Raw genomic sequence first — 23775 nt, forward strand, 5'->3', positions numbered from 1 at the left:
ACCGTTTGTATACATTTTCAGTGCAATTTCATATTGAAATAGACTGAAATGTGGTCAATAATAGAATTTAACAAAATGGCGCCTTAATGACGTCACTCATCGGTAATCGCCAAACTCCTTCGTTTGGATCAATAATCATGTATTATGGCATATGTAATGAAAGTTTGATTGTCATTAACCATGCCATTCGTGTAGAGGTGTCGTGGTCGAGCGGATATGTCACCGGCCTGTGGATCAAAAGGTCCGCGGTCCGATTCCCGCCGCGGCACTAATATCCTTTGGAAAGACATTTTACCACACTCAACCTAGGTGTGTTAAATGAGTACCTGTAGGAGTATGCCTTGAAATGCACTGTGCGCTGATAACGGCTGCCGGAGATATAGCTAGGGTAATAATTTCCTAAGCTCATTGGAAGCGCATAGGGACGTTTTATATACAAGAACCTAATATTATTATTATTATCATTATATGAAGCGAACAAAATACATACAGAAAGAAAGAAAGGAAAACAGATATTCTGACGGAATCACAAGGTACTCTGCTACGCTACACGGCAGATCACCTAATAATAATAATAATTAAATAAACTGAAACACTTCTGAAGAAAAACAAAATTGACAAACCTTGAAGACAGCATATTCTAGTTCGTCCTGGTCGTGCCGTTTGAAGTTTGAAATAATAGCTCCCATTCCGCTCTTCTCTTGCTTTCCCTATCAAGGTAATAGTAAAAATAGATATTTTATGATATATTCGAGAAGGAAGAGAACACTGATAGCTTATATCAGGGCCCCGTTACATAAAACTTAGCATTGATGGTAACTTTGCCATCAATCGCAACTACCATGGTAACAGGGCTCAACATCCAATCAAACTCAAGGTTTTTGTGGTAGTTACCATTGATGGCGAAGTTACCATCGATGTAAGTTTTGTGCAACGGGTCCGAGATGTTATTTTTACAATTATCGACGATAGATATGTATCTGAATTTGAACAAGGCGTCATATCATACTTACAAACTTTTTCCTGAGCATGGCAGCTATTCTCTTCTTGCTGTCTGTTGATGAAGAGGAAAATACAGAAGAATTATTGAAATGTGTCACTATACTCATTTGAAAACGCAATGATAATATTACATTATATTTCATAACTTTACAGTGCACAACATTTGTTAATGAACACTGGATAAATGAAATTACATTAACGTAGAACCCTACCTTGTACTTCTTCGCTGGCAACATGGTTATCCAAACCTTGGACACTTGATTCGATGAAACCTATACGTGAGAAAGACGAAAAGCAAAAGAATATCATTTTAATCATTCGTATTTATGTAATTATGGCCTAATCCACTCGAGTTCATAATTCCTATTTTATACGATTTTGTACAATATACAAGTAAAGATATACGAACTAAAACGATCATTATCACACTTATCACACCCAATGACCATCCAATTTAGCCCCCATTACCCCCAAAAATATCTTCACCTTCTTTTAGAAAAATCGGAAATATCTTACAAACGCACAAATACGGAATTTGGACAATATATCAAAGCCGTTAAGCTGACAAACTATGATGCTCAAATGATGAAACCCAACGAAATAACTAGGAAATATCTTCTAAGATATCCAAATTAATATACTTTTCATCGAAAACAATGTAGGAATAATTCTAGTCAAATTATTTGCAATCAAAATGATTATCAGCACAGTCATGTGACCACAGATTTGAACAAATACATAATGACTAAGTAATACTTTTACAGCAGCAATAAAAATGTTTAAAAAACTTACCCTGAACATGTCTGGCTGCAACAGCTGAAACGAAATAGGATATCAGAAATACGATTTAATTTTCTGTAAAGCTTTATAATTCTGTGGCATCTAACGATTGAAAATTATTATTGTTGCTGATTTTGATTGAGTAATTAGCATACAGTCATCAGGTAAGCTTCTCTGTTCAAAATAATATTATGTTCCCTTTCACTCTCCCTATCCAACTTCTCTCTCTCTCTCTCTCTCTCTCTCTCTCTCGAGAACTCGAACTCCTCCTTCTTTCTGTCTTCCTTTCCCACTCCCTCCCCAGCTCCCTCTTCCACTTCCTCCCAACAACTCTCTCCCACTCCTTCCCAACTCCATCTACTCCCTCTCCCACTCCATCCATTACTCCCTCCCCTCTCCCACTCCCTCCCCCACTATCTTAGAGACATTTGTATTAAGCACTATATAAAAATAAAATATTATTATTATTATTATCTCTCTCTCAGATTCCATCCCTCTCTCCCAACCACCTTTCCCTCTCCCACTCCCTCCCCACTCCCACTTCCTCTGTTACTCCCTCCCCTCCCCCACTATCTTTCTATCAAATTCCCTCTCTCTCTCCCAACCACGTTTCTCTCTCACACTCCCACCCCACTCCCTCTCCTACTCCCTCTCCCACTTCCTCCACAAAACTCTCCCCCAATCGCTCTCCTACTCCTTCTATCTCTCTGTCACATTTCCTTCCTCCCTCCTTCTCTCCCAAGCACCTTTACCTCACCCTCTCCATCATTCCACTCCCTCCTTTTGCCTTTGCCCGGATAATTGCAAACTGCCGAAACAGATTTGAGGTAAGCACAGATCAATACAAGCCATTATCATTGTTGCAAATCAGTGAAGAACACATGAATAATCAGAATCAGTTGGATACCACTACATGGACCTTGTGCTCAATGCTAACCTACAATGGATCTAATTTCTCCAGCATTTTTCAATCAAAATTTAAATGCCAATCAGAGTCGATTTCATCCAAAGGTGTTTAAGCCCTTTCCGCCAATACAATCAGTATACACTTTACGTGACGGTGACGAGGTCATAACAACATTTGAATTGCCTGATGTTTAGCTTCTTTACTCAAAAGATCAATAACCAACACTTCAAAGACATTTGCGCATTGACATGATTGTAGAATAAGAACAATAATTACGTCACTGGTTGATTATTTTGGAGGGGGCACAACCGGCACATACCCTTTCCGTGAAGCCCAGTTAGCATACCTTAAGTACACAACTCCAACAATGTGCCCCTTTTCAAAATTCTCATCCAAAAAGCACCTCGAAATCTATCTGGGGAGAGGGCTAGTCTTAACATTTTCGGAATCGTGCCCACCCCCTTTTTTATTGTTAAAATCATTGATCAGCCTGTGACTTACATTGTAAAGTGAAACTGGCTTCACTCATGATACTGGCCCGATGTTCATTAGATTGTTTCCGTGATGCTGTGGGTAGGAGAGAGTCCATCTGAGGTGTTGATAAACCAGGGATGGAGGTGTTTCGTGCAGGTTGCGGCGGTGAATCAGGTTTGCAACTGCAAGGGGGACAATAATGTTGAATTAGAAAACTTGTCAAAATTATGTTTCCATTTGAATGGAAGAGGGAAGTGTTTCTAATGTACACTGGTATGTTTAAAACGCGAAATAAAATATACCGTTGCTTATTAATTTGCTGTAATGACATCTCGAGGGTTGTTAATAGAAAATGGTGGGGACGAAATACGTTTATACAAGTTCAGTCCGTCTAAAAGGTATAGGTTTGAAGAAAGAACAATAAATTATTAAATTAATCTGCAAAAATGAATATCAATTTTAATTCACTTCATCTCGAATTCTAACATAGTACGTTAATAAATAACACACCAAAAGAGAATAAAATTATAATCATTCAGATGTCAATGTTAAAAATTCCCTCGTCTCTGTCAAGAAATTAAATATTTTTCAATGTATAAAAACGACTCCGTATATTCTTCACGATATTATACATTTTTCAACATTTCACGCTTACTTGTTCGACTCTTGTTCTTCAGACCCCATTTCTGAAACAGCTTGTGCTACTTGTGTTATTACAGCATCCCTTCTCCGTCTCATGTGGTACCTCGGCGGAGGGATATTCTCTTCGTCTTCTCCTTGGTCCTGGGGCTCAACCTATACAAATTTCAAGATAAAATTCCTCAATCTGAGTCACAACATAACTATTTGCAAAATCATATTTGGAAAATAGTTTGTTTTTAGTTATGATATACCAAGTATGATATACGAAGTATAATATTGGTACTGTCATAAACATGCGCCAGAATTTAGATGAAGAGAGATGTATCTTGTAGGTGTTATTAGTATGGGTGAAGATCTCACACGTCCTGTCCCCTAATAACTATTTATCCCACGATTTCAGTATCATTAGTAATTGTTCGATAGTAACATACTCCTATACTTGTAAAGATACTAAACGAATGAATATAACTGCATGCGGTTGAATACGTTTTGTTTATTTAACTAAGGTAAATGAATAACTTACAATAGCAAAACCAACGGATTACTTTACAAAATTGCCTATACATACATTATTGAAATATGAACGAAAACGATGAAACCATACGTAAGACTAACCTTTCGATGTTTGGGGTATGAAGATTTAACATTTTGTGACAATTCAGGCGATGGAATCCGGAGTGAACTTCCGCTACTCGTTACAGACCCAGACGAATCTTGATATAGAAGACAAACAAAAATGAGACTAGTATTTTATTATGATGCCTCTTTTTAATCTCATCATTAATAAGTTGCATGATGATAACAACTATCACATCGTATAATCAGGGGCATTATCAAAATGGGCTAACATATTCTTTCGCTATCTTTGGCTGTTTCAAAAGTCAAGTTTGTATACTGAAGATAAAGCTTTTGCGTCGACGAATTATATCTTATGGCTAGTCAGGTTAAGAGTTTAATTTAATTAAAAACAAATGTGAACAGATTTCTAAAAGATTATCTACGTCTAACGTTATAATTTATTGTCAGTATAATAAATATGATTCTTGTTCCGACAAACTTAGATAAATAACCAACAAATTGCGTCATCGCCTATACATAATAACTCCATGGACTAGGCTACAGACCTGGCATTGGGATGAAGAAATGGGGGCTTGAAAAAATGATTACCTTTTCATAGCTTCTTTCTTTTCCCCCTTTGAATTTTACCTTTGCTCACGATTACAAAGTGTGGGTAAGATACTCAAAATACTTGAGACACTCATTATTTACTGCTTTCTGTCATGTTAGTATGGGATCAAATTCTTGTGAAATTAAAATTGAATTATTTGTTATGTACGCCATTTAGATTTTCAGAAACACAATGTTCTGAGTAGGCTACATCATAGTATGGAGTTATTTTAAAACGACAGTCCTTTAAAAAATCATGCATACTGACTGATGATGTCATATGACCAGTCTAAATATCGAAAGTTGTAGTTATATGTTTTTCCCCATTATCTCAGCTATTTTCATTTTGTAACCCTAACCACTCCCTGGCCATGTCTCCTTCTTTCCTCATAACTGAATACTGTCGAGCTAAACAAAAATATTTTCGCGCCCACTTCATTCCTCCCCCGCTATTTCCAATTACCATATCAAATTGGCAACACTAGCTATGATCTAATCTGACCCTTCCTACTTGTGAACTGTCCGTGTAATCGGTCAGAAGTCCGCTGGACAACCCTTGAATAATTTTACATTTAAAATATTTCGCGCTATACAGCCATAATATCAGGGCATCGAATATGGGAAGGAAGTCTGCGAAGGAAGCCTGGGAAGAAATCATACCAGTTCTCCAGTGATTTCGGACACCTCCAGCGCAGTGCAATCCAGTTAGCACACTTAATTGCCCCTTCAGACGTATCGGTGCGTTTATTTTGAAGTATTTGGAGAGGGGTTACTGGATAATGAAAAAAGTCTTTCAAATCTTTGTTGGGCAGGGGGCTTCATCGAGTTGCTTTATAGTCTGACGAAAATTGAATGGTACATGTACTTCAGCAGGGCCCCTAGTGGGGCTGACCTACATATCTGCTCAAGCCCTCAGTAATTTATTATACAAGTTTTATCGTTCATCATTCATTCATCATGAAAATAAAATCAGCGATTTACATACATAACATCATATGAATATGATTGTATTATCGTGTATAAGCTACTTATTGACATGAATTGTGAGATTTTAGTTTGTATTGAAGAGAAAAACAAACAACAACACGAATACGAAGTGTGTTCTCTTGACCACAAAGGTAAATGTTTTCAGCTTTTGATCATATTTTCACAGAATTTGAGATAATGGGGATATTATGTATTCCATGACTCATACTTTTCATGACGACATTTAGACTAATATCATACCATCATGACTTCCTGCATTGACCCCAGATAATGAGTCTGAATCATCGGGATGATAGCTGACAACGAACGTAGGATGTATGATGCCAGCAGCGTCTTTTACCATCGGTCTCTTCTGCAAACGTGAATGAACAACAACGGAATAAATCTCCGAGTAAGGATAACCTTAATCTGAAAATTGGTACATAATATCAATGCCCTTAATCTGAAAATTGACTTAGACATGTGAATGACTTTAATCTGAAAACCGTCACACACGAAGACTCGACCATTAAGGAAGATCTGGATAATTATCCGAAACATAACAGCCATGAGTGTCGTCTCGATTCTATTATGTTTATCCATACAATAGTTCAGCGTACTAGTATGTATGGGGGAAATTCGTGTAGTTGCAAGGTTGGGGAAACTTAGATTTGGAGCTTACAACGATTCACTCTATACGCACTAAATGGAGAGGAGTGTCATTTTAAAGTAAAACCATAATGAGTATAAACACTGCTTTCCATGATGTAATTATTATATAATTTATAGGCAAATAATCAAAACATTATTACTTGTCATGCTTATGAAAAGAGAGTGAGAGAGAGAGAGAGAGAGAGAGAGAGAGAAAGAGAGATTCATGATACATAAAACTGATCATGATATCTGTAAACACCTTAATATTTAACTGCTATTTTTTGATGCAATGTACACGGGTAAATTTTCATTACTACATGCATATGCCTATTTAACACATAAAAAGTGAGTTTGGAATTCAAAGTAAAGTTTGCAAAAATATATATTGCCCCTCCTTTCCCCGTTCTTAATATCGGGGACACACTATAATGTTCATTCTTGATTCATCTCTGTGCATTAATCCTAACTTATTTTGGGCAAGTCTACACATATTACTACATGTTCCAGGGAAATGAAATGGACTTCGAATTGATCTGATGAGTCCTTGCCAACATTTAAGAGTAATCGTTAGCTCTAAAATCAGAATCAATGAAATATCAGGATGTTTTTATATCAATAAAATATGAATTATGGTGGGTGTTTCTTACCGACACGTCTGGTGAGGGGAACGGAGAAGGGAAGGGCGAGGTCCGTGATCCTTGTGACGGTGTTCGTGAATCAGCGGTATTAATGTTCGGCATTGATGCCATGATAGGATCCGGGTAGTCATGTAGTCTTTTGATATCAACAAGTGGTCTTCCAGTGGGCAGGACACTGATGCTTCCATGCCGCGATGGAGGTAAGGCACGTTCATGCCCGAAGCCTCTGAACTGCTCAGAGCTTTGAGTTTTGGAAAGCTTCTTGCGGAACGCCCGCGGTAAAATCGAAGACGATTTCTCTGCTTTCGGTGCCCTCTCGGTGTAACACTTTTCGCACATCTCTGTTAATTCCGTCTGGCTGCCGACATTCCTGCTGGTGTTGCGACCACATTGCGTTGTCACATCCTGTTGCCATGGATACCGGAGATTGTGTGAATCTCCAACAATATCTAACTGCTCGTAGACCGACTCTTCATCCGATTCGACGGCTATATTATGTTCAGGGTTACCACGCAATACAATGATGGCCTCGTCGTTCTTTTCGTTGAGCATTCTTCTCATATCATTGGATCTTTCCGATGATGACAGCTGATGACGATGTAGATCTGGAGAAGACATGTAGCACTTTGGCGCACATACCCCGATCATGTCGACATCATGAGCACCACCATTGGACTGAATTCTTCCATTGCTTTTAGGTCCTTCTGGCATCATCGTCTTTGACTTCGTACTTTCTGATCTTTCTGTAAAGCAAACAAAAAGTATATCAAGTAGATTATATACCCAAAACTGGAATGCTATTATTCTAAGATGTTCGATGTCTTATTTTGTCTGGTATCTCCCTTTGGCATGAAGCCATGCCCTTTATCCTGAATCTCTTATCTTTGGGTGCACTTCACTACCTTCATGTAGGCATCAACGCACGCAGGTGAATTCACACTTAGATAGTACGGTTACAAAATCATAACATCTAATAACACAGGAGTATACTATTACAATTGAAATATTCAATGGTGGTTATACCGCACAATGTCTTTCAAACTGACAATACAACGTGACCCCCCGAATCTTTTTGTGGTGGGTGATCTTCTTTTCAAGATAAAACTACTGTATTACCCCTTCCGGCAGTATTTCTTCTTTTCGGAGGCATTTATAGAATCATCTCTCTCTCTCATTCTCTCTCTTTCTTTCTCTTTCTTTCTTCCTCTCTTTTCGATTTTCCATTTTTTTTTTAAATTGAAAATAACTATAATTGGAGATCATCTCTTACTAAGTTTGCAAATTTCGAGCTAAAGTTTGTTAACTTTCTCGGAATAAATGTAAGTATTTTCCAAAAATAAATATTGGCTTTCCACACTTTGAAGAAAAAAAAAACAGAACAAATTTGTTTGTATCAACAATTTAGAACAGAACAATATCCTATATGTAAACATGGACCTTCTACGAATGGTGTAACACACTTGTCATAACGCAATAACCTTTGATATAAAAAGCAATGCTTTTGCCTGTATAATGTGATGTAGAAAAACATGATTGTGTGGTGCGTAAAAGGTGATGGCGGAAGTGGTGCAGACCAGAAATTTAATTTAAACAAAAAACAAATATGTAAAAACAACATTGTTCATGTGTATTATATGTGATTTTCAGAAAATTGCCTTAAAATTAGTTGTTGCAAACAATCCACTCACCATACAATTAAACTTCCCTGATTTTCTTTTATCCAAACTTCCTCCTAATACATGCATGCACACAAACAAGATATCAAAACTTTAATTAATATGTAGATGTTTGTCTGTTAACACGACATAATTATCATAATTTCTACACCAGGAAGGAAAATAAACGAATGCATTTTTCGTGTCGCAAGTCGATTGTGATATGCTACATGTAGTTGATATTCACTCCGTATATTTTCCTCCGCGGTGAATTGTCTAGGGACGGAAATTTAACACTCTGGTACATTTTTAGATCCGGCATAAGTGGTGCGACATTTCAAACAAGTGCTTCTCACCTACCATCGAGTTCTTTCAGTCACTCCGATACGAAACCATATTTTGAATTCTTAATTTTCAGTCTCTATTTTGTATCATTATATCACCATAGGTTAAAGAAGTTATTTCAAATCATGCTACCGTATTTTCTTCATAGTTTTGCCATTTATCTATAGATCGTGTGATTACTAAAGTGGTGATATCTCACAACATGAGGGCAAGTTATTTCTAGAAAATAACATACATAAATAGAAAGATCATAATACATAATAAAATAATTGTTTTGAATCTTCAATTAAATAAAAACTGTTGGATTTAAAGCATAATTCTTCTCTTCTGCATTATATATCTATGTACAATGTATATATATTTATATATATATATATATATATATATATATATACATAAGATAATTATATAAGACTCTACATTTGATATTATGTAGAGTCTTTTGGTCAATTAATATGTCAAGATGCGACGCAAACACACACACACGTACACAATATAAACATGTATATATAGAACAAATTATTCAATTTGGATAATCCTCAGTCAAAGTAATATAATTATTATCTATATATATATATATATATATAATATATACGTGGGTGTGTGTGAGGGTGTGTGTGTGTGTGTGTTTTGCGTGTATATATATATATATATATATATATATATATATATATATATATATATATTATGACTAATAAAAAGAAGAGACGGACAGACACACACATACACACACGCACGACGAATGGGCGTATCCAAGGGCACTATTTCGGTCTCTGTTCTTGAATGTTCAAATATTGTACGTAAATAAATTTAAGTAAACATGGTCACATTCCCTGCTGCATAGCAACTATTTCAGTAACACTATATTTGACAAAGATAATAAACACATATTGTGACAATTGCCACATACAAGACAGCACAAGGTCAAAATAACTCGAGAGGAAAAAAAATACTGAAGCTTTTTCCGGTTCGTGAATAAACGGCTATTACAAAAAAGAATAGTCGTATTGTTTGTTTAACACCTTTTTAGAATTCTGCTCAGCTCAAGAAAGAAAAAGAGGTGCCAGTCTAAAACTGTACTCTGGTGTTGAATTTCCTTCTCCGAACGACTCACCACAGAGAAAATAGCAAGAGTGTATGGATTGATTTCGTCGCCATTTTACATTCATGGGATAACATCATTGCCCTGCATTCTAATAATAACTCAGTCTTTGAGAGCATGTTTAATTCATATTGTAAAAAGAGAACATAAAGGCCTACACAGTATTTCACACAACACTACATACATGTATACGATCATCTTATTTCTTGTCTGTTGCACCCCGGGGTGCATTGACTATGTTTGTTCTTTCTCTCTCTCTCTCTCTCTCTCTATTTATATATTATCTCTCTCTCACTCACTCACCCTCTTTATCTCTGATTTCTGGAAGATATTAATATTGCCACATTCAGGCAACTATCAGATAGGTGAGCGAGCTTGTAAGACAGTTGAAAGCCAATTTACGTTTGAATGCCACTCTCTACCACCTGTCGTATTACGAAGTCTTGTGAATATCTATACATTGTGATATAAATCTATGCGAAAAGGGAACATTCTTCCAGCGAAGAATATACTTTTTTTCTTCATTTCCATGTACCATTATGATTTTAAAAAAATCTAATGTCAGATTTTATTTTACACGCCCACATTAATGACAAAGAGAATATAACTTTTATGGATAATTATTACCCGATTCCTTGACAAAATCAATTAAAACGATTCTCAAAAAGGAGCTTCATAATTTATCGGCACCTGAAATTTTCGAAAGGCCCAGTCTTTCAAATCAACTTCGAAAATGCTAATCATATAACATAAGTATACACTGTCTTAAAAATCATACGTTTCAAGCTTCAATCTGCCTTGTTTTCTTTCTTGATCAATTTCACATTAGCTTGGTTGATGGTTACAAGCAAGTAAACAAGCACAATAACCTTCTGTTCCAATTGTTTCTGATCCCCAATTCGATCTTACGCTCTCACACACACACACACTGAATATTGAGTGTGCAGGGGCAGTACATGCCATGCGTGGGACGAGGTGAAGAATGATGAAGGTATAAGTAATGCCCTTTCTTTAAATTCGAGCCCAAAATTGTTTTTATTTTCTTTAACTTTGTGCGATATTATTATAAAAGAAACAAAATGAAACTCTCCCATAACTATTCCATGAGTCAAGAGTGAAGCATCAACGTATGGCGGAGGTAATATTTCTTACTGAAACAAAATGGCGCCTTCGTGATAACTGCTATATCGAGGCATATCCAGAACAGATAGTGTTTCATTTAGACATCCCACGTGTCATGGACCCCACGACTGGGGGGGGGGGGAGGGGAGGGGCTGTGGAAAATACATTCTCACGGAATAAAACGAAACCTAAACTAAATGTTCAATATTTATGCCAGACTAATTCCGAAATAATATTGACTTTCTATACCGAATCGGTAATAAATCAATAGCTCACTAATGAGCAAATATAGACAAGGACATAATATTAAGTAGTCCCGACTCATGTGCATAATAAACGGTCTCCGTGAGTAAATAAGAATCATTATTTGATTTCTATGTGAGTTCGCTTGTTTGCGTAATATATATTTGCTGGCTGAAAAAGCCCATTAAGTGCGTGGGAATATCATTAGTCCATTTTCTCGCAAAATGCAATGCAAGTCCACACTACCCATTACCAGTTCAAAATCATTATTATGAGAGCATATAGAAAACCACCAGCGTTTAAAGGATTCAGTAATTCCAAATAAGATCAAAAGCAGCCAGCTAGGTTTCTTCCATCCATGCATTTACCTTACAATAATTCATTACACTGATCACACAACGAGTACACGCACGAGTAGCAGAGAGTCAACACCTAAAGTTTACATATACTTCGCGGTCAACCTAACATTAAGAAAAATACAAATATTGTAGACATATCCTTGAAAAACGGTTGGTTTTTGTTTCAATGGATTTCATATTTTTCACACTTCCTCTTTTATCGTCGTGATAATGCATGTGTTATAAATGAATAGTGTAGGCTTATGGCCCTATAACTTCGTATAACTCATGATAGGTTTTTGTGCACTACGGAAAATGAATGATTTTTGTTTAAGATTGCGGATGAAAATGAGGGCGTGGAAATATGGATCAAGTAAAAGAAATTGGATTAGTAGGATGCGAAAGCTAATGTGGTTAGATTAGCAAGTGTGCGCTTGTAAAAATGACGCCTGGCTGGAATGCTCCCCAGGGAGTGGAGGATGTGCATACATTGTGTGCGGGTAAGCCTGAATCCAATGACCGGGGTAATAATATACTTATCTGTAAAGCGCTTTGAGAGGGCCTCCGGTCCTGAAAAGCGCTATATAAGAACGAGCTATTATTATTATTAGTAGTAGTAGTAGTAGTACGTGTAAAGGTTGTTCACGTTCAAGTTCAAGTTTTTATTTTCCACATTCCATTAAAAACATAATTAATGATGGACAATAGCAAATGTATATATTAACAAAACATTACAGTAGAAAGAAAATGAAGAGGGAAAACGCATAGGCCATTGGCCTTACGAGGCAGAACCCTAAAATGAACTTAATATGCAAGTATCTTCTTTGGTGGTGATAATTATACACCATCATACCGACTATGCTCCGATGCTACTAGTATATATATATATATACCATACACACAATACTATTTTTGACTATTTGCCCATAGTAAAGAACCCTTGTCATCAGTCACATATTAAGTAACCAACTGGTATTTACCTATATTGGGGAGAGATAATTTTTCTCTGTGCAAGTGCGGCATCGAAAACCGGCGCCATTTCGTCATGAACGTCATGATGGAGTCTCGGAAACTCGACACACAGAATCACGAAAGTAAAAACAAAAGCTTGTTGATGACCAGCAGGTGAATAGCGGGGGATCTATGATAGCATCCTAAATTAGATTCACGGTTCTCCCAAGCATGATGAAGATGGCCGAAAGGTCTCCGGGGTAGAATTAGGTGGGTGTTGTCATGTCAGGCGCGATCGAGCTAACTCAAAGAGAAATCATGCATCAAGTTTGATTCTTTCACCGATCAAGTCATAGAGACCGGAGCGTGGGTGAGACCCGCTACTCACGTTTTGCTTTGAGTACACGTTCTAGAAATAACAAATAACCGCCACCTGAAAGGTATTCTCAAAATAGCTTTGTGCACGTGTTGTTCTTTGTATGGTAGTACATGATATTCAAAAGGAATATCTACAAAATAAAACTTTCCAAAGGTAATACAATCTAAATGCAAACACACTGGATATCCTATATTTAGACAAGTGAGTAGTTTTCTTTAAATCATCCTATATACCATTTTGCTTCTTAACCATATTCCTTTCAACCTCTTGAGATAAGACGCTGTGTTCAAAGAGATATTGTGTAAAATAATGCTAATGTTACATTTCCTGTTGTGCAGGAAAAATAGCTCGCCATGATACACATCCTGGTGACGTGCTGTCATCAAAGGCAATACATGTAGTTGTTACTAGGCGTCGACAAAATAATGGGGACTGCAACGCCCCCACCCCGCCCGCTCAAGAACTTTAATATCATAAGTATTTTCGCAATTATCACCTCATATTCGGGCATTAGTATAGTTAATTTGCAACATTTATGTTAATTTCCAATATATTTCCTTGCTTGCCTTGCTCGAAAACTATTTTTTTAAATGGTATTCGGTCATGAGACGTCAAAAATGAAACACATACCTATTCGCCTCTGATTAAAGCTCGCACGACATATTATTTGATTTCTAAAATTGAAAATGGATAATTATAATTTCAGAATTTAAAATTATTTCCAAAAAATTATAACAGCATTTCCAACCTCATTATGAGAATTGTGAGAACAGATTTTACGAAAATGAAGGCAATTTTTTTTAATTTCTCAAATCAAATTTGTCAACGGTAATGTTCTAGAGAATCTGTTTCTCTGTACCATGTGAATCAAAGAAAGTTTACACCTAGAAAATTGCCAATTATTTTAAAAATCACCAATGAACAGTGAATTATTATGCATCTTATGAAAGAGTGTTTTATCCCAAATCATTTGGTATCATTTTTGTGTGGTATGTGTTCACGCTTGGATGAACAGGAGGGCATTGTTTGCGAGAGTGCAAAAATCGACTTGCGCCAAAGTGATGCCTACATCATGTATTATGTTGGGATTAGCTGATTGAGAGAATGAATTAAATGTATCAAATGAAATGCATTGCATATGTTTTTTGCAGAAGCAAAGTCACACACGCACACAAATGTTCGTTGATATTTGATATTCCATATTTGATATGTGTGGCATGATTAATTTTGTTAGGGATGTTATTTGGATCTGCAAAAAACGATTTAATTCCCAAATCCCAATTGTTTTATTTCAACATAACATAAGCAACTTTGCAACTATTTTTGCACTCTCGCAAACAATGCCTCCTGTTCATCCAGGTGTGAACAGATACCACACAAAAATGATATCAAATGATTTGGGATAAAACACTCTTTCATAAGATATATAATAATTTACTGTTCATAGATGATTTTTTAAATAATTTGCAATTTTCTAGGTGTAAACTTTTTTTTGACTCACACTGTAGTTAGTTTGGTAATTACATCTCTGTCATTGAAGGAAATTGAATTTCAAAACTAAAATGAAATATAATCCTATTAAATCATTTACTCTGATTAAAAGATAATTAGGATAGCTTGACCAATCAGTACTTCCAATCGTGTTAAATACAGGGCGTATCATTAAAAGTTTACCCAATTTTGGTAGCTCCTAATTGAAAAGTCCTAACCAACAGGCATGTAGCCAGAGTTTGATGTTTGGGGGGGGGGGGGGCACATAAATGTAATCGATCGAGGTCCGAAAAAGTGGTCTGAAAAAATTCAACCGATCTTTGAAATTTTTTTGGGGGGCACGTGCCCCCCCCCCCCCCCCCCGTGGCTACGTGCCTGCTAACCAATATGAATCTTTTCTACCCAATGATACCCTATTCATAATATATCTACCACGGGTGAATGAGCAACAGGGTCTTTAAACAAACTTGTCAAAATCGCCTTGTTTAAATATGGGTCAGGCCATATGCATGTGCTTATTTGGTCTTAAATCCTTTTAAAAGTTAAATTTATTGTGCCTCGTGCTCCAGTGCGTCATTGTTTAATGATGCATGGCTTTCACAGAATCTTGCTTCAATCGACAGGATAACCTTTAACTATTTTAGACAGCCTACTAACTTATTGTCTCACTTTAGTTCATCTGCTCACTTGTCCACTGCTTCATTTCACACGCATAATGAGCATAATGTGTTTTTACCTCGAATAGCGATCGAAAACTCTAAGGTTACCAAACCCAAAAGGCATGAAAGAACATTAATTTGTTATGATGATAAATATGAAATAAATTGACTGCGGACTTTCATTTAAAAACAACATCCCAGATAAACTGTATCCATTTTGTATCACTCGATGAGAAGGTTACCTGAATCAAGGGATGCAAATGAAGTCAAGTTTGTAATCACCATAGCGAAAAGAATATCATAAATTTTGCTCGTAATTAACCCTTTTTTCAACTGCCTAATAGTCAATTTAAATGAAAGAGCAATTGTTTTGGAATGATGATGGCTTTTGACCCACATTCATAAATTCAGCCCAAACTTGGTGCGCGAGGATTTCGACAATACTTTTTGAAAATCCGGCTGTGCGGTCATCCTTGACAGCACAATTTTTAAAATGGTATCCCTAGACAGAGTATTAATTCTTCTTTACAATAAGATATGATTCAAGATCACACAGGTTATAACTTTGTGATTAGAAGCTACCAAAATTGGGTAAACCTTTTTTTGATACGCGCTGTATTAAATAGCAAACACAGGTAATTTATTCTAGACCTAATGACATAGTTACACTAATATTGCGCCGCGGGTACACAACAGAGTTAAGTAAGTCTTGGTCCAAGCAATGTACCGTTTTTTTCTATCAAATGCGTGTTTTTATCATTGTAAGAGTCGAATCATTAAGGTTTTGATTTGATTATAATATGCTGATTTCACTATTTATTAGTTATAAATCAGTGTTTTTTTTTAAAAACTAGTCAAAATGTTATACTCGTATTACAGGTTATTTATAAAGACCAATAATTATGCAACATGGCTTCACGTATAAAAGACACAGTACGAAGAGGGGCAAGCCAAGTTTATGTCACTAAAGTACTGGTAGTTTAAATAATTTGTATACAGAAATACAAGTTATTATTTATCTAGAAATTAACTCATAAAGCCATATGCCAAACAGAAAATACTAGTCTCAGAAATATTTCAGACACAATATCAGAGCTGCATGTAAATATATATCTGCATAGTTACGTCAGTTTCTCACGCCGACAGATCAATTTATTCATGTCAATCTCAGTCATTTCATGTGCGTTCAATTTAAATTAACTCAGCCCACCTGTGTAATCAAGTCGTTTGTATTTATGACTTGTACGCTCAAATAAAAATTGAACCATCCAGATGTATAATAATTATTGAACAATCAGATCAATATTTCTTTCTCATTGCTTTATACACAATTTCCTCGTATAATGCACAACTTGTTCATTATGAATTTTCCATTACAATTACATGGTCGCGTGAACAAGTATCAAGAACATTTGCAAAATGCAATAAATTTTGGAGCAACCAATTTGGAACGTTTAGTTTTCCCAAACACATTTTCCTGTGATGACTCACTTCGTGTTTTTCTTTCTGTTTTTCCTTAAAAAGTTTGTTTTCCATCTTATCACGATTATAGACATAAGACATCATGTACTCCAAAAGCGCGTTTTAGTAAGTAAACTTCCAAATAATTTAGCATGCTTACTATACATAACTGTAAGCAAGAGCTTCACACAAATTTCTAATTATTAGCGATGTTGGGAACAAAATGATGTATATACCATAATATTTCTTACAATGGTGTTTCTGAACAAAACAATATAACATAACTATTGATTTTTATGATGTCTCTTTATATGTCAATACATCAATGTTTAAGACACCGGGGTATTATTTCAATAACCTAGTAACAAATAAGAAAAGACAAAACTTCTTCACACGAGATATTATCAACATAAGAGAATAGAACATCAGAGTGTTTATCAAAAAGTCAGAAGACTAAACTTAGAACAAAATATAGTGGAATAAACTGCACAATAATCGATTAAAATCAAAGTATCGAAAAACAAATACCACTTGTCAGAGCAACAACCGCGGGAAATTTGTCAAAGCATATACACGCTTACAACACATCAACATGGCTACATTTTGGTATGCATTTTGAATGTGGTATATAATTTGATTGCAACCTTATAATGTCTCAGAATTCATGATCTTTTTGTTGTCGATGCGAAGAACGTCTCGATTTCGACCTCCTTCCGAGTAGAACCACCGAAAGGTTAGGGGGTCAATAAGCGTTGGATGACAGATGGGGATAAATGCTGTATATGGTGCATGGCCTGGCGTCCATAGTAACACTGGGGACCCACATAATACCCCCAAAATCGAAATCACAAAATGTTTCACGATTCCCCGCCAAAACACCTATCCACAGCATAATTTCATTAACAGTCATTTCTCTTTTCTTTATCATATTTGGCCTGGCTAATGTGTATATACAAGCAATATTCTATTCTTGATTTACGACAGCCGTTACTTCTTGTCTGTCTCATTTAATTTCACCAAACGTTAAAGTGATGTCAATCAAACTATACGTACGTGAGCAGCTGGGTATCGGCAAACCTGGCGTCACCCGTTTTCTTGTCATCATTTCTACAAATTCCAGATGATTATAGATTACCCGAGTCTTCATAAAGGCTCATATACTCCACGGTGACGACACAAATCAAGAGATAAAACTGGCATAAATCCACTCAAACAATGACCACGAGAGAGAGACGCCTTTTTCCATTTAGAGATGCGCGCCATCCATGGGTTCGGATGAAAATGCGTTTGCTAACCTCGGCACCGCGGGCAAAATGACGATGCGGGCGAGGCGATGTGAAAATAAAAACACCACAAATCTCAGCGCAGATGCGGACAATCCCAACGATCTAGAGAGTCGCTAACACGATTCCTATACAAACAAGTTCCTTCCTTTATATTATTAACCATGTAAGCGGACCGATTCATCAAAATGAATGCAGACATGGTAGAGATGTGAATCGCACATTTTGAGAAAGTGATCCATTCTTGCCCCTCCACAAACAAACAGAATACCCTCAAATAATGTAAATAGTTTATTAATGTCATGTTTTTTCCTTCTTCAACAAACTAACAGTTTGAAAGATTTCTTAGAGTACGCATACTGGCATTTAGCATAATTCATTCACGCTATACAGGAAGTTGTGTTGAGGAAGGTAATATTTAGTGTTTTTTCAAACAACTTGAAGAGTTTATACGGGAAACAAAATGTAAAATAATGTTTTAAACTGTCTTGTAGAGTGATCGAGCCCAAGTATATGTAAACTTAAATATGAAAATACAAACTAGACTAGGTCGATCTTCCCTCCGGTGAAATTTCATTTCGGGTTGATAAAAATAAAACTGGTAATAATATTCTATTAAAAATTAAATTATATTCTATTGAAATTCGCAAAATTCAAAAGAAGCTTATTTAGGGGACTGCAAGGGGCAAATACGTTTTGTAAAACGTTATGCCTACTTCCAAGGTATGAAAATATTACCCAGAATAACGTATCGAACACACTGCACTTCAAATATTGGAGATCAGCACCCAGTTAAATCTGATGGTAGGGGTCTATTGACTGTCAGATTCACAAGAGAATACACAATCGCATTACAACACTTACCGGTCTTCTCTGCTTCCACAAAATCTTCAAAATAATAAACATCTGGAACACTCAGCCGGAAATCGTCCAACATGATGCCGATTAATTCCTCAATTGATTAATGTATCAAAAAGGACAAGCTTCCTGCTTTGAAATTTCCGTCAAAATAGCCCATGAAATCAAGGCTCATCCCCTTTAGCATAGCCTTGGTGTGGTACTGAATCCCATTTGCTGCTTTCACCACCATCGGCTACCGAATACAGTGTGGAGTGTAAAAAGACGCCACGGTAATTGCGCATAACTGGGGCTCCGTCACCGCATCCAAAAACTGGCCTGCGGTAGTCAATAGTCAATCACCGACCGTTAACCAAGGGCATTAAACTGAACATCCTGTGCTGTGGATGAAAGCGAAATTATTCGCCCAGTTACACAACAAGAGCAGCCATGCTCAGCAGACTTTAATCCATTGTTTATCCTTTTCTTTAATAGATAGTAGATGGATAGATCCACCCGTAAAAGTAACTGAAGCACAGCTTTTCGCCGTAAAGGCTGTCTGGTAGCTCAAGACACATTGATATTCTTGAACATTCTATCTTGTTTTTAATAGTTAAACAACCCTCCGCTTCCCCCTTGAAAGAGTCGAAATTCTCATGCCATCATGCGATTTTGTTCCATAAGATCTGGAACAACACTGATTCACGATAATTAGATCCAGTCTGGCAATTCAAGGTTACTTATAGTCTTATAGTCACACAGCCACCGACATGAGCTGTTTAGAAGTTTTTTATTCATTGTCCTTGACTTTTAAAAAGCTTTTCGACACGTATGCATCATTTTCCTTCTCTTTCATTCAAGAAATTATAGCCTCCAAAGCTGCTTGCATGCATCTTCCTCTTTAAAGAATTAGATCACTTTGTGGATCAGTATCGCTATCAGTCACTACATTTTAATTTACACGACCGATTTCTAGCTTGTTAATCAACCATGACCATGTATAACAAAGAGGGTTCTTAGATTTTGAATAGAGCTATTATGTACGGCTTTACCCAACTATTGATTATCCTGGGCTGCAATCAATGGGAGAAAAGCTTGCTAGACACCACGTACACATCACGCTCAACCTAGATTCACCTCACATTTTGATACGATGTATAATGATATTAAGAACGACAGGAAGCATTATGCGGTTTTAGAAAAAAAATAACAAAAAAAAGCAATCTCACAATTGGTTGTTTTTCGCATATCATTCCTTTTCTCCAACTCTGATACTGTCTAATCCTAAAAAGAACCTAAAATATTTGTATAGTTCAATGAACCCAACACTACTTGTGTCGTGTGTGGCGCTGTTCCAGTGCTAAGCAAAAGCTGCTTGGGTCTCTTTTTGCTTTGAACGTTCGAAGATATTTATTTATTGCTGGGGCGCCACCAGAGAAGTTGACGATGACATTATGTATCAGATACAGGGCGAAAAACTTAACGGTCGGCCCCCCCCCCCCCCCCCAAATAAAAGAAATGGAAAAATAAAACAAAACAAACTTTGAATTCTTAGAATTAACTTCTGTCGACGGGGACGAGGGAAGAGATAAAAGATCGGAAGTATAGTGTTATCAAATGGGAGGTCTTTTTTTCCTTCAAAGTACGCCCGTGATGAAGCACATGGGGCAGTTTCAAAAGTACAACCCCGTGATTGTAAGACAGTTTTAAAAACTCCGCGTAAGTGACAAAATCATTTGAATACATGCATACCCCACATGAGATGATATTTCGCAATTATTAGCACGGTTTTGGCGTTACTGTGCGTAACCTACAAGAGAAATAATCCTATTATTTTCAAGGGTAGAAGATTAAACGCGATAATGAGAATTAGTCACGGTACTCGAAAATAATTACAGGGAAGGCACGTTTTATTATAGCGCAATAATGATCAGGGACAGAGTAAATAATGTTTAATTCCAGTTGTTTCCTTTACTTCTTATAACTGGTTATTATATGCCTGCCTTCAAGGACATGTTTGTCAGGATGCTCTTCTGCACTGTAAAAAAGAATTTGTTCATTGGTAATTTTTACGTATTTTTTCCATGTAGAATTTACTTGAAAACATTAGTTTTGCCACTTACGCACTAAATTTAAGTCTTGCTAACTCAAACTTTCAATTTAGTAGAACATACGAGGAATATTTAAGTAAAATCAAATACATAAGAACATTAAGTAATTTCAGCTTGTATTAATTTAGTAATTTTAACTCAAAATCAGAAATTATACGTTTTACTCAAACAATTTATGTTGATTATTCTTATCTTTTCAAAGTAAGGACCGATGCAGTGCGTAATAGAAATATTTACATGATTTATGAATATTCATTAAGACCAAATTAAACTCTTTTTTAAATAAAACAATTCTTTTTTGTGGTTGAATGAAAATTTAAGGACTTTAAAACATTTACTAATTCATTTAACATGGGTAAGCAAAGACAAAACAATTTTTAATTGTTACCCAGTTCAAAACAAATCAAAACTTGATATTTCAGGAAATTGTCAACCAATTTTCCTTTTAAGATGCTACGATCAAGTATATATAAAATTTGGAGCCTTTCAATATGTGTCGAATTGAAGCGTATGTAATAGTTTGTGATGGTGGTGGATATATATATATATATACGGTTAAATCTTAAATAGAAGTAGTGTTAGTGATTAATCTTAAAAAGAAGTAGTGAATGATTAGTGGATGTTACTTGTTAGATTAGATGGGTACCAAATCGTGCAATATGTAATCCTATCATAGCTTTTTTTTAATTATCTAAAATGATTACAATACTTAAATTATTTACGTTAATGTAACTCGATTTAACTGAGTAAAAATTTATTCAGCAAAATAAGTAAATTCTACTTAAGATGCCGTAGGTAATATTTACTTAATAAAAATAAGGCAATTCTTTTCCTCAATTTTATTGAGTTATTTCGACTATTATTTTTTTACAGTGTGCGATGGGAGCAGTTGAAAATAGAAATTGGAAGAACTAGTTCATCCCACTAATCTGAACCACCAGTATGGAACGAATGGTTATCAAAATTGTAATAATCTGGTCCTGGTTACGGTGTAGAATCGTATTACTATACCTTTTATTTATTCAATTTCAAATGAAAGATACACAAAGATCTCAAATGTTCATCTGTAATATTATAATCCCATAGAAAGCAACGAAATCATTTTATGAACCAAGATTTGCTAATTGCGCATATACATCTATCCGACATCATGGCCCTGACCTATGGAATAGTTACCCAATTACTGTTAAATCATCATGTTGGTGTATTCTTTTAAGGTTGCCATATGAAGAAGTGTAAATTATTATCAGCATATAAGAAAGTAATACTTTCATAAGCGCTCCAAACACAAGCACTCGCACACACACTTACAAAATTTAAAGCACATACATAAATAAGAACATAAATAAAACGTCTCACAAAAGACATACATTAAATAAACACACATTTACACTTAACGCACTTCATGTTATTCCTGCCCCCCCCTCTTCATTATGTGGCTGTTATGAGTATTACTGATTGTTTAGTATGATATAGGTTTGGTCGCCCATATAGGTTCCTTTCCTGTGGCCACGCTCAAGCTCTAGCTGAAGATATGACGGTCTCCTGCAATTTTTTAAAATCTTAAAATCATTTTTTGTTAAGGTATAATTATTTAATTGATTTGCATTATGATATGACTTTATATGTACTTCAACTTTTGTTAATAATTATTATGTATACCTAGTTTGTATAGTAATTTCTATTATGTTGAAAAATGCGGAAATAAAATCAACAAACAAACAATCAAAAATTGGTAAACTGCATGAAATTTTACTTCCTGCATAAAAGCTTTGAAGAAGAAAAAGAACCCTTAAAACCTTTCTGAACGTTTTTGACGACTTAAGGTTGGTGACTGCAGAACTTAAATTATTGTACAGGCGGTTTGTTTGCCGGTATGCTATAATCACTGTTTAAGACGATAATCCATGCTCAACGACGCTCCTCCCCTACATTATTGTATTATTACAGCTGTCTGAACTGTTCAAATGATTTCGCAAATACCGTTACATACAATCCTTAAATCAAAAACGTCTGGTGCTCCGGAGTTCGGACATCTGAGAATAACTTGTCATTACTTTCAAACGCATAGCTTTTGAAATATGAATATTAAAATGGCAAGTCTTATATTTTGTATAAAAACCTTTATTCCTTTCCATATTATTGATGAAGCGAACGAGTGTGAAAACCTCATTTTTTTGGTGAGATTCTATGATAACCCCACATCTTCACTGTGTGTGCCATATGCAATATAAGGGGTAACAGGAAACATCTTGCTCTATAAAATTCTTAATAGGGACTTTTAGATTGAGTGGACGAGAACGGCGTGAACGTCCACTGATCATGCGTGTCTATGGCAAGCCGTTTTAACATGTATTCCTATTTCTTGATATCAAGAATTACCATTGCTTTACAACAGAAAATCATATATTGATATCAAGAAATAGGAATAAATGATAAAACGGCTTGACATGGACACGCATGATGAGTGGACGTTCACGCCGTTCTCGTCCACTCAATCTAAAAGTCCCTAATAATTTTCAAAATGAAAAAGATTAAATATTCACGACTTCGGTACTTTCCTTCAAA

At 35.9% G+C, this 23775-nt stretch overlaps 1 protein-coding gene across 1 annotated transcript in view; it reads right to left on the reverse strand.

Annotated features, from left to right (window-relative positions):
* LOC115917955 (pleckstrin homology domain-containing family G member 5-like) overlaps positions 1–20012 on the reverse strand; it is a 29960-nt gene extending 9948 nt beyond the window's left edge. Inside the window, exons 1-10 of the mRNA XM_031000398.1 lie at positions 19124–20012; positions 7240–7973; positions 6200–6311; positions 4421–4518; positions 3819–3958; positions 3191–3345; positions 1795–1818; positions 1215–1274; positions 1014–1054; positions 624–710 (exon numbers count right to left, since the gene is read on the reverse strand). Of these exons, the coding sequence (XP_030856258.1) occupies positions 624–710; positions 1014–1054; positions 1215–1274; positions 1795–1818; positions 3191–3345; positions 3819–3958; positions 4421–4518; positions 6200–6311; positions 7240–7973; positions 19124–19196 (1524 nt within the window). The 5' untranslated portion in view covers positions 19197–20012. The remainder of the gene's footprint in view (positions 1–623; positions 711–1013; positions 1055–1214; positions 1275–1794; positions 1819–3190; positions 3346–3818; positions 3959–4420; positions 4519–6199; positions 6312–7239; positions 7974–19123) is intronic.
* Positions 20013–23775: the final 3763 nt, after the last annotated feature.

Source organism: Strongylocentrotus purpuratus, unplaced genomic scaffold, assembly GCF_000002235.5.
Source record: "Strongylocentrotus purpuratus isolate Spur 01 unplaced genomic scaffold, Spur_5.0 spur5_scaffold_6, whole genome shotgun sequence".
Classification (NCBI taxonomy): Eukaryota; Metazoa; Echinodermata; class Echinoidea; order Camarodonta; family Strongylocentrotidae; genus Strongylocentrotus; species Strongylocentrotus purpuratus.